Source organism: Talpa occidentalis, unplaced genomic scaffold, assembly GCF_014898055.3.
Source record: "Talpa occidentalis isolate TD23 unplaced genomic scaffold, MPIMG_talOcc4v2.1 talOcc4.2, whole genome shotgun sequence".
NCBI classification, from domain to species: Eukaryota; Metazoa; Chordata; class Mammalia; order Eulipotyphla; family Talpidae; genus Talpa; species Talpa occidentalis.
In genome coordinates, this window is record NW_023602073.1 from 111267567 (window position 1) to 111280527 (window position 12961).

The following is a 12961-nucleotide window of genomic DNA, read 5'->3' on the forward strand; positions in this document are numbered from 1 at the left end:
GCTTATATGAACTAACCTCTATAAATTTATGAATTTACTTTTGTTCTACCATGAAGTAAATATTAGTGGACCTTCAGTCAAGTTAACTAAAGTGTGTTTACTACTCCTTGGCTCTCTTCATTTAGACATGATAAATAGTAACAAATATTTATATGATAACCTATTATAACTACATCAAATACAGTCATTCTAAGAAAATGGAAAGGGAAAATTGTTTTTCTTTGACTTTAATCTCAAATTGTGACACCATTCCTGCTGAAAGGGTACCTCTCAAATTTATTCTCATATATTCTTCACCTTAAGAAAAGGAGAGTTGATAAGAACATTATTAAATTTGTAATTTCAGTATCATTTATGAACACTCCTCTGGTAAGTTAATTAAGAGACTCTATGTCACAAGCAATCACATCTGAGCTCATTTATCTGCATGTCAAAGACTAGTTTGAATCAAAGGAGACTCACAGTACAGCTCCAAGGGACTGCCTTTCTAAAACCCAGCAGGAGAGTGCCAAGTGTTGGGATGAACTAAAGCCAATGTCATTTCCAGACCTTGTAAGAGTATTTTTTTGGCAACCTGGATATACTAAGCAGTTGTTAGGAACCCGTATGTCTTCAGTGAGACTCTGATTACTGGCATTTTTAATAAGTACTTTGTTTACGTTCACCCAGCATGCTACAAAGTGATGACCTCAACTCTTTGCAGGTCTGGCCTAAGGATATTTGTAGTTTTTCCCCTATTTCCTAAAATAGAGGCAAAAATATGTCCTTCAGATGAGCATCTTCCATTGTTAGAGGCTACTGAGACAGCACTGTGGAGGGGACCAACATGGGATTCCTGCTCCACCATTTGTTAGTTGAATAATGTGATCAAACTATTTAACTTTCAGAGTTTCCTTACCTGTATCATTGGAGAAATTACTCTTTTGTGTGGAATTTGGGAGAATTAGGAATAATCTATGCACAGTGCTTGGCACAAACTAAGCTCTCAATAAATAGCAGCTCTTCTTGATCCTGTTTGTTTTATATATTTGTGTTGCTTTTGTGGTGGTTACAGTGGTGATGGTGGTTGTTTCATCTGTTCTTCACAAGCAGCATCTCCCCAACTCCCGCAGTGATAGGAGCCTAAGTTCTTTCTCATGCCTACACCGGAAGTTCTCCACAGCAGATGACTTCCCCTCAATGGACACTGGAGACATGTGGGGACATCTGGTAGTCACAACTGAGGAGGGAGTGAAGAAGATAAACCTGGCCAGAGGTGTGGCTAATCATCCTACAGTGCCCAGAACATCCCTCCCTCATCAAATGAAGAATTATCCAGCTTAAAATGGCCACCGGGCTGAAGTTAAGAAACCCTGCAGATACAATAAGCATAATAAATTCTAGAGACAGGGAAACCATAGCAACAGTCAGAATATTCATCACAAATTTCAAGCTATCCATGAAAGGGGTAAAGGACAGTCTCAGAAATAAGCAAAAATAAGTACAAACAGCTATTGAACAGGCTGCTTAGTAGGTGGATGTGGGTGGGTGCGTTGGTGATTATTTTGAGTTTGTCTTTTTTTTTTGACAGTACACCCATTTCTGCTTCAAAGATGTGTGTGTGTGTGTGTGTGTGTGTGTGTGTATAAAATGATTAAATGAAATGTTCTGCATCAACAATCTGGAGTAAATGGTAACTTGTCCTGTACAAAGGAGACTTTCAGTAAGACCATCAGTCTTCAGTTCCATGAGTTAAAATCTTGATATGGGTATGTGTATATTTAAAAACTAATCAAATAGAATACTTAAAATTAATATGCTTTGTACTTTAGTGCATAAGGAGATTTAAAAGGTTTAATGCATACAAAGATTTATTGTATATATTTCAATGTTACAATTTTCATTAAAAAGTAAGAGAAAATCTGTGATATAATCTACACAGGAACTGGTCTGAGGTTTACTTTGTTTTGGCGACTTCACCATGCAATGTAAACCACTTTATGGTTTTTATAGACCTTTTTTATTTTCAAAGTACCTATTGACATCGAAAGCAAATATTGATTATTTGAACTATTGAGAACCTGCATCTTCTGCTTAATTTTAATTAAATGTAAAAAGGATTGCTACTAACCATATCAAGGAAGACAGATGATCTCTGGCCCTCAGGCCAAACTTACAGGGAATGCCAGCTGTCAGTAAAGAAAAACTCAATCTTCAAAATAATGCATTTTAAATTAAAAAAAAATAACAGCATTGGCAATTGTGTGGTGGATAAATCAGGTTGAAGTTTAGAGAGGCAACAACAAAGACACCAAAAATCTGCTTTATGCTTAGTTTTATAGGAACAGAAGGCAATGCAGGACTGAATATGAAAAGAATCTTTTCTTTTCATAAGAAGTTTCTCATTGTCTAATATTTTAAACTCAGTAACAGAATTTGAATTCCCTGAATAAAGCCACAGCATCAGAGCATGACCTCAGCAAAGGTTGAGAAGGAATTGCTGAAACCTACAAGGTTGTCAAGAATGTTATTGAAAAGGCCAAGGAGAAAACCTTGAAAGAGGTGAGTTAAAGTCAAACAAAAGGCCCTAATTTAAACAGCAGCCTACGAACTTAAGACTCTCATCAACCCAGGAGCAATGGAAAAAATATAGAATTTTTTTTTAATGTTGATGAGTTCCTGGATTACAGAAGCATAATGAAATTTAGGAAAAACGGGTAAGCATGGGAGTAAAGAGAAGGAAGATAATCATCCTCACTGTCTGAGGCCACCAGGCAGAGCGCCTGGGCTGCAGCAGAGGTTGACACCTGCCACATTCCTGTGTCCATCCCTTCAAAAAGTGTTAACTGGCCCCTACCACATGGCAGGCACCAGTCTACATGTCTCACAAAGTAGTAACACCATCCCCACCTCCAGCAGGGGTAGTAGGGGATGGACAGGTAAACATAATTGGAATCATGGTCACATTTCATTCTGCAGTATTTCCTTGAGTTCTTGATGAGGTCCTGCAGCCTATTTCCATCTTGTATTCACCCAACTCAGAGTATAACAGCTACTTGCATTGAAAAGGTCTTTCTTCAGGAAAAGCTGAGGTTTAGATAAATCTTTGTAACTGTGAAAAAGTTTGAAATCCTTTAGTTCTAACTCTTTGAGGAGGCTGTACCAGAACCGCACTACACTGCTGTCATTGCCACTGACCTCGAACCCAGGCCAGTGGAGATGAACGTCAAAGATGAGCTGTCCAATCTGTTCAAGGACATCTTCCAGAATAAGGTTTTCTAAAACTTTCCACTCTGCACTTTCCAGATCTGCTTTGAGAACATCAATCTGTTAGAAAATTAAATGAGATTAGCAGATTTAAAGGCTGTTGAAAGTACCATTCTGATATCAAGAGCATCATGTATAACTGCCTCCCAAGAAAACTGAATTCTCTAAGTTTTAGTGTTAGGGTCATTTTTCAAATGGCCATTTATGACACAAAATGTCTAATCTCACTTTGCACCAAATTTAACATACAAATAAGGAAATGCCAAGCAAAATCAAAACAAGCACTCTTGCTTGCTGCCCAGTGGGAATGGATGCCAGCAAGGAGTTGCTGAAGAGAGTGTGGTAAGGAGCTCTAAGGCCACAGCCCCTCTCCAGCAACCTGCACTCCAATCTGAGGAGCCCAGCCAAGTCTGAGGAGAATGGTGACCTACAGACTTGCAGAGGCACCCCTGAGAAAACAGGAGATAAATGGAGGAATCCCGTTACCTGACTTTAAACTTTATTTATAAAGCAACAATAAAAACAAATAGCATGGAATTGGCAGAAAAATACATTGGGCCACTAAAATAGAATCAAAAGCCCAGAAATAAATCCAGTACTTACCAGCACCTAATCCACAATAATACATCCATGACTACAAAATAGGGGAAAGGCAGTCTCTTTAATAAATGGTTCTGGGAAAATTAGAAAGCCACACCAAAGAATGAAGTTGGATTATTCACTAATGCCATACATGAAAATAAACTCCAAATAGATTAAAGATTTAGACATAATCCTGCAACAATAAGATACATAGAAAAAAAAAAACAGTGGCACTATGATGAATCAACAATAGATAGTTCTGGTGACTCAACGGCTATGGCAAAGGAATTAAAAACAAATAATTGGCATTACCACAAGTTAGAAAGCTGCAATAAAAGGAAAGAAAATATAAAATGATTAAATAGACACCCTATTGAGTGGAAGAAAATATTGTCACAATATACAACTGATAAGGGACTGATATCCAAGATATAGAAAAAAACTCATACAATTCAACAACGAAAAAAAATTAATCATGGGCAGCAGATATAAACAGACAATTCACCAAAGAGGATATCCAGAAAGCCAAAAGACATGAAAAAATGTTCACCATCACTTTCAATAAGATATATAGATTAAAATAACAATAAGATAACACCTCATACCCTTGAGACTGGCACATAATAAAAAGCCCCCCCCAACAACAAGTGGTAGAGAAGATTCAAAGAAAAAGGAATCCTATTATACTCTTGTGGGAAAGTGAACACATTAGACCATTTTGGAAAGTAATGCAGATTCACCTTCAAATGGAAATACCGTATGACCTACAATCCCATTCTTCGGCATATAACCACAAACCATGAAAACATCAACAACAAACTCCATATGTTTCACAAAATCCACAGCAGCATTATTTATAATAACTAGGACATGGAAGCAGCCTAAATGTCTAACCATGGACAACTGGATCAATTCAATATGGTATATATACAACATGAGTACTACAGAGCCACAAGAAAGGATGAAATGCACTCATTTTCAACAAAATGGAGGGACTTCAGAGACTTATGTGCAGCAAACTACAACATAATGCTAAAAGCAAATACTGGACATTTACATAGCAAACAATCCAATAACATAAAACACTTTCAAAAAGCAGTGAACATCAAAAAACATCCTGAGAAGGGCCTAAGGTTAAGATGGCAGGATTGTGGGGACAGGGTAAAAGGGATGATGGGAGCGGGGGGAAAGCAGTGGCTAATAATAATTTAAATGAAATAATAATTGAGGAAATGGTTAAATATTTTGATACATTCGTATTGGAAACATTAGATAATCCTTGAACAATATTTAGGGATATTTCATTTAAAAAGTGGGCAGAGAATCTGAATAGACACTTCATCAAAGAAGACATACAGATGACCAACAGGTACATGAAAAGATGTTCATCATCTCTTATTATTAGGGGAATGCAAGAGAGAGAGAAAAAGAGCGAGAGAGAGAGAGAGAGAGAGAGAGAGAGAGAGAGGGAGAGAGAGAGAGAGGTGTTTCACAGCAAGGACACTGCCTGCCAGGACCACCTCACAAACCTTATCCCCTCCAATTTCATCAGCACTGGAAACCAGGGAAAGAGTTCTTAAGAATTTGAATATTGGACTTGCAAAAATATTGTTGCTACTTCTACTACTGCTATTATTATAGTAGTAGTGTTTTATTCTTACTCCAAGATATCTTAAATAATATATACCAGCACAACACACTTAAGAACAGTCTCTGCTCATTTAATAACTACAAGTTTACATTTGGATAAGATGGAATACAGGATGAAGAGTAGGAGAGATTTTAAGATTAATCAAGTTATGAGAATACGCTCCTTTTTGCTGACTTGGTACAAAGTCCATTAGAATATCAGAAGTCCAAATATCTCCAGCAAGCAAGAAAGCTAATTACTTACTGAGTGCTTACATATGCCTGGCACTGTGCTATGTGCTTCCTCTTGCACTATCTATTTCATCCTCTCCCACTTCTACAGGGGTGATTCTGTTAGTATCCTGCTTACAGCTTAGGAACCAAATGCAGAGGGTCACCCATCCCCAGCCACAGCTAGAGAGACAGTGGTGAAATTTGTTCTGAGGCTGTCTTCAAAGCCCAGGTTCTTAACCACTGCACAATGCTGACTACCCCTAAAACACAACTGGAAAAATGGACACTCAGAGTTTAAAGCCTTTTAGTTTGGAAAATACTTTTTATTTGGCGAGTGAATAAGGATCAGTAGTATTGTTATCAACCTCAGCATTTCACATGTGTAAAGCACTTGGCAGTTTAAAAAAATTTTTCCCACATACCTCAGTATATGGCTATTGGTAGAAAAGATTTGTTAAAAATGACTTTGCTGCCAAGAAATGGAGGGGGAGTTTAAGGGGATAATGTGACCACACATAAGGAAGAGTAACAGGTGCTGACTGAAGTCACCAGTACCCTGCCCATGAAAATGGAATCTCTACCTGATTAGAAGGATACAGAAGCCCCACCAGGCCCAAACCAGCCTCTTTTCTCTCTTAGCACATGCCTTTTTGCTAAGTTTCTCAGACGAGATTCTCAAGGAAACATAAACATTTTTCCAGTGATTTCACAGCCGGGTGGAGGGAAATGCACAGAATTTAAACATAATTGCTCCAAGAAATTGCTCTTTGTCTGGGCCACAGAGACCCTCAGGGTGATGTTCTTACAGTTCCTGGGGTCATACCTCCTCCCCTTCGAGGAAGTGCTAGTAACAAGCCTAAGAACACCAGGAGGCCTTAATAAGGGCTAAATAGCTTCAAACCAGTTTGTCACCGCAATGGTTTCAAAATCAAAGAGAAGAAATTAAAAAAAAAAAAAAACACTTCATTTTCTGAAGCAAAGGCAGGTTCTGTGTGGCTTACAAATAGCTAAAATAATTCCTGTGAGTTGGGCACAAAAGAATTCACTCTTTTTCCATCTTTCCTGCGCTGGCACTTCCATGTCTTTGTTTAGTCTTTGAAGTTTTTTAATCAGAATATGCCTGAATAAGGGTAATGAAGCTGCTAAAAAGAATATTTATTCAAAATCTCATAAAATTTTCTAATTGGTACAGAAAATATTCACACATAGTTGAGAATTCCCAAGGTTCCTCACAGATATATTTTTACAATGGTTTTCTGTGAGTTAGCATATGTTGAATGTGATCAATAAATGAAAGTATTAAAAGGATAGGGTAATGAGTCTAAAACTGACCTAAAAACTATATTGATAAAATACAGGGGACACACATTTTTAAATAAGCTATCAACCAGAAGTTATGAGCAACTGGAAAAGAACCAAATTAGGCTAAAGCATAACAAACTTGTATTCTTTGGAAAGCTAGTTTTGATTAACCAAAATGCTAATTAAAGAGAAGAAGTATCTTCAGACATGACAACACCCTCACTCCCTCTTAATTCGAGTAACTGAAAATTCTGCACTGCAATCAGAATTGTATAGGTTGATCTAAGTCATGGGCCCAGAGGGCTGTGGCACAGAGGAATAGCACATAAGCTTTTTGCTGCCTTCCTGCCTGAGAACACAGACAGCCAAAATGCTGTGAATAAAACATGATTTTCCTTCCAGTGTGCTCTTTCCATTTCTTGCATTTCACAATGTTCTATTACCACCACTATTTTGCAAATGCAATTTCCATTATTACTGCATAATATACCCAATATGGTTGTTATTATAAGGCACTAAGCATCTCTGAATAAACTATGCCACTTTTAAGATCTTAATATCAGCTTTCAACAATTATGGCACTAAAAATCATGCAAATGATTATATCAGAATAATCAAGTGCCAATTCTAATACAGGTAGGCTAAATCAGGTTCTTCAGAAAAGCAACTAAATGTTAACTCTCTGTACATTCTGGAATAACTGAAGACATCTTCTTGGATACAAGGGTATCAAGAAAAGGAGGTGAAACAACCTATCTGGTATAATTTCAGAGACATTAAAGGTCTTCCTAACAAAAATTACCTCCTTTTTCTTGTGCTTGAAATAGCAAACAAATCACCTTTATGGAACTTTTTGAGAAAATGATCATTTTAATTTTAAATGGATCAAGGAATGAGGTCTTCTGGCAGTTTCCTCTTCACGGGCTCAAGTTTATCCCAAAGTTCACTTACCCTGAATTGCAGAGATGAGAGGACAAGAGAAGTGGCATTTGGACATTTGTATTAGTCTTCTAAGGCTAACGTAGTGCCACAAATTGGGTGGCTTCAACAACAGAAGTTTATGCCTCAGTTCTGGAAGCTGGACATGCAGAGTCGGGGTGACTGACAGGGTTGGTTCCTACTGAGGGCCGTAAGGGAGACCCTGTTGCAAGCCTTTCTCCTGCTCCCGGGGCTTTGCTGGCAATCTCGGGCTTTCCCTGACTTCTGCATCACTCTGATCTGTCTTCATCTGCATGGCATTCTCACTCTGTAACTGCGTCCAAATCTCCCCTCATTACAAGGACACAAGTCACATTGGGTGTTTTTACTACTCCAGCAGGACTTCATTTAAATTAATTTCATCTGCAATGAATTTCCAATTCAAGTCACATTCTGAGGCACTAGGGGTTAGGATTTCAACATATGAATTTGGGGTAGAGGGAAACAACTCAATCCACAATGTTTGAGGTGGGAAGAGCAATACAGCTTTGGCAAGGCAGTATGTGTGTTCAAGAATCAATTCCCAGGGTCAGTGCTGAGGAAAAATGTTCTGTATCTGAAGTCCAAGGGACCAGCAACTATGTGTTGCCATGAATGCCACAATTATGGATGTCATTCTGCCAGTCCTATGTCAGTCAACGCTGACACCTCCAGCCTTGCTATTGCAAGCCTCCAAGGCTAATTAAAGCCACTATCATGAAACCCCTATACTTCATTCCTTGGTTCCTTCTCAGCCATTCAGCCAGGCCCAGCAATGCATCCTCCTATTGCCAGGACACATCCCTCCCCTTCTTCTGGAACTTCTTCATGCATTCAACATCCTCATACCTTCAGCTTCCCACATGAGCCCTTTCCCTTCAAGAGGGTTCTCCAGCAGGATAGACAGAGTTTGTCACATGCTGGCTGGCTTTCAAGAGAGCAAAAATGGAAGTTGCATCACCTTTGAAGGCCTAGGTGTTGGATTCACACAGCATCACTTCCACTGAATATCACTGATCAAAGCAAATCACAAGGTCATCTAAGATAAAGGGGAGGTGAAATAGATTTCAGTCCTTGTGGGGAAGAGTGGTATATGCAGGAAGGATGAGATGAATTGTTCATGCCCATGTTTGCAAATAATTGATGCCAGAGATTAAAAGCAACACTACTTACAAATTCACAAATGGACCACAGTATTACAGCTTACATGACTCAAGCAACATTCATTGAAGAGATACAAGAAGAGGCCTTGAGTTGATGTGAAGCAAGGCAGGCCTCGTCAACCCCAGCTTCTCCAGTATAGTTACCTGACAACACCACGGGCAGGCCCCTGAGCCAGAGCTGCCCAACACGGCACTTCTAAAAACACTGGCCCTCAGAAACTGAGGCAATAAAATGACCAATTGTTGTTTTAAAAAACTTAAGTTTGTGGGGTGACTTATTAAATAGCAATAAAAACAAAATCTATGTATGCAAATCCTTGTAAAATTTAAGGATTACTTTTACAGGGTCAAGTACTATATATATTCCAAAGCTGTAATTTCTAGAAATTAATATATAAAAATGCTATTATTATGAAATCAATACATGGTCATTATTAAAAAACTAAAACTACACGTAAGAAGCAAGAAAGGGAATTAAAAATATCCCACATCCAGAGTAAAAAGATTAAAAACAGTTAACGTCTAAATACCTGGTTTATTTCTTTTTTTTTTTAAAGTAGCTTTTTTTTTTTTTTAAGATTTATTTATTTATACAAGCACTGGGTACAGTCAGAAGCGCAGGAGGGTGAGAGAATTCACCAGAGCCAGAGCGGGGAGCAGAGCAGGCAGAAGGACCGAAGTACACTGCTGAGGGGAGCAGCGGGCGGCAGGAGAGGTCTGCACGCCATGTGGGACCCTCCTCCAGTGGCCGGGGAGCAGCCGGGGATTGAACCAGCACTGCAGAGGCTGTGGGCAGCTTCACAACCCAGTGCTCAACCGCTGCACAACCGGGGAGGCCCTACCTGGTTTCTTTCTTTAAAAACATTTTTCTTTGCCATACACACACACACACACACACACACACACCCCAATACATTATACATGAACATAATTCAAACACATATGGTGTTTATAAATTTAGAATTGCAAGGAGTTTTCAAGTTTGCTTTTTAATATGAAAGGCCATGAGTATCTTCCCAGGCCAGTACATTTTCATCTAAAATGTTCTCTCAGTGTCCCTCAGAGTTTTCAAAGAATATGATGGAGGTAACTGAGGGTCCGTGCAGGGACAGGGTGAGATCCCAAATCCTTCCTCTCTGTTCAACAGGAGCAGCTCCCCTTTTCTCTCTTTTATATATTTGGAATTCCTCATAAACTTTTGCCAAAAAAAAAAAAAAGACTTTCCTGTTTAAGAAAAAAGTTTGAAAGCTTCCATCTACATATTTTTTTAACAACTTTTTTTGTTGGTTTAACTTACTTAACCAATCTTTCTTCTGACATTTAGGATCTTTCCAATTAGATGATATTACAAATTGATATGATCAACAAACTTTTAGCTAAATACCTGTGTGCTTTTTTTTATTTTCTTAGAATACTCCCAGAAGTGGAATAGCAGGTTCAAGACATTTATTTTAAAAATTTGACTAATCTGGAACCTTTCCTGTCCCTGCCTTTGAGAAACTGAGGACAAACCAGGCTGCGCTAAGACTGGGAATCCTGGCAGACAGCCTAAAGAAGGCGCCCCGTAGACGCAGCCCCCCAACTCCTGCTTGTTTTCTTTCCCTGAATGCACACACCACTCTGGAGCATTCCTGAGCATACCTATGCCTTGATGTCCAAAGGATTCTCTAGATTAGACAAAAACCTGCACACCACTGAAAGGGGAAAAAAAGCCAGTTTTAACTAAGTAGGTGCTAAATTGTCATTATATAATTTTTATTTAAAACACTTTAATAAAAATGCCTTATTTGTGTTCTATATTACATCTTTAAAAGGATATGGATTTTTTTTCTCACCCAGAAAACATGTTTCAGCTTAAATTTGGTTATTACCATCAATGATAAAGCTCACTAATCATTGCACTAATCACAATCCCTGACTAAGAGCCAAATTTACATAAGTAACACCAATAGGGCGGAGCAACATGGCGGCGAGGAGACGCTGCGAGTAAGATCTCCCATTAAAAAAAGTTAATAGGGAGGAAAAGCGGCAGGTCCCAGTGAGAACTGGGACACGGAAGAAAAACGGACGACTCCAGCAAACTGCCCGAAGAAGAAAGTTGCCATAAAAGAGGACGAGAAGGGAGGGAAGCGCAGAACCCTGCTCCCCTCCCCCGCCCACAGAGGCGGCACTCTCCGACCGGCAGAGACGAGGGAAACAACAAACCAAAACGCCCAACAAGAAAAACGGATGCAGCAAGTGGGACTGTGAGTGGAAAGGAACTATTTCAGCCACCACACCCCGTGAACGGGAGCTGAGGCGAACCCTGCAGGATCCGCCGCGGAGGTGAGCTCCAGGAGCCAGTAAAGAGAGCCCCGCCCCCCAGGAGGAGCCCAGCACCAGCACACAGCCCCAGCCGCCCGGTAAGCTTGCGCGAAAGCGGCGCTCGGATTGCAGCTGCCCAGGGCCCTGCGCCTGCGACCTAGGCTTGCGGGGAGACGGCGGAGGCCCTCCCTGAGTGAGCAGGAACAAGGTGCCCAGGCAGGGGAGCGGGATTCAAAAGGCGCCATTCCCGCGCCACTGATCTGGGCTATAGCCCGCGTCCTGGAACTGAGGGCTTTGGAACTGAGACCCGGGCGGAGGCCCTCCCTGAGTGAGCAGGAACAAGGCGCCCAGGCAGGGGAACGGGATTCAAAAGGCGCCATTCCCGCGCCACTGATCTGGGCTACAGCCCGCGTCCTGGAACTGAGGGCTTTGGAACTGAGACCCGGGGCACGAAATTAGGGGCGTGGGTTCCCCACGACGGTGGGGCACAAGGCAGACACAGCACCCCAAAGCCGTTGAGGTGTACCCTACCATCCCCGCTCTGCTCCCTGTCCCACGGGGTGGAAAATCAGCTCCCCAAGGGCTCTAGGAGAGATCTCTGGTGCCACCTAGCGACTTGACCCCAGCACAGGCTACTGAAGGAGCTAGTGGCCAGCTGGGGAGTTAGCCCACACCGGGCCCCTTCTGAACAAGTAGTCTGAGCCCACAGGGAGAGCGAGCACCCACAGCCGGGGCAGACCAGGCGCGCAGAATAGTGTGCCTGAGACCAGAAGCGCAGGGAGTGTGTCCCACATCACCATTTTAGAACAGGGACATTTCTTCAGTAAAGACTACCTGCAGAAGGCTTCCTCAGGAGCCAGAGGTGAGCGGGGGAAGTTCGCCCACGCCAGACCCCCTCTGGCCTGCAGTCCAAGCCCAGAGGGGAGCAGGAACCCACCGCCGGGGCAGACCAGGCGCACAGGGGAGTGTGTCCCCACATCGGCATTTTAGAACAGGGACCTTTCTCCAGTAAAGGCTGCTTGAAACTGACAGATGACTCCTGGAAGAACCAGAGGGGAACAGAGAAGCCCACCCAAGATGCCGGCAAGTCCCAACAACACAGTGTCCCAACGCATACGGCAAATTAGAAAACAGACAGTAGGGAGGAGAAGAACCACACGCAACCTAGCAACTCTCCAGAGAAAAAGCACACCACAAAAAGAAAGCCAGCCCCCAGATTGCAACGACAATAACTTGGAAGAATTTCTGAGCCTTCCAGAAAGAGAATTTAAAATTGCCGTGATTAAAAAACTGACAGAAGTCATAAAGGAAAACAATGATAAGGGAAAAATAATCAACGATCAGAAGAATGCAATTGAGTCCCTAGAGAGGGAAAACAATGGTCAGAAGAAAGAAATTGAGTCCCTAAAGAGGGAAGTAAAGGAAATGCAGGAGATCAAAGAATTAATGGAGGCACTAAAGAACTCTGGGAAAAGCAATGAAAGCAGAATAGATGAAATGGAAGAATGAATAAGTACTCTTGAAGACACAGAAATAAAAAGAAC

At 41.0% G+C, this 12961-nt stretch overlaps 1 protein-coding gene across 4 annotated transcripts in view; it reads right to left on the reverse strand.

The window, feature by feature from the left end:
- Positions 1–1358: 1358 nt before the first annotated feature.
- Positions 1359–12961, reverse strand: part of METTL24 (methyltransferase like 24) — a 96269-nt gene continuing 84666 nt past the window's right edge. For all 4 annotated transcript variants that reach the window (XM_037520219.2, XM_037520222.2, XM_037520220.2 and 1 more), the window contains one exon: positions 1359–3306. In XM_037520219.2, the coding sequence (XP_037376116.1) occupies positions 2992–3306 (315 nt within the window). In that variant the 3' untranslated portion in view covers positions 1359–2991. The remainder of the gene's footprint in view (positions 3307–12961) is intronic.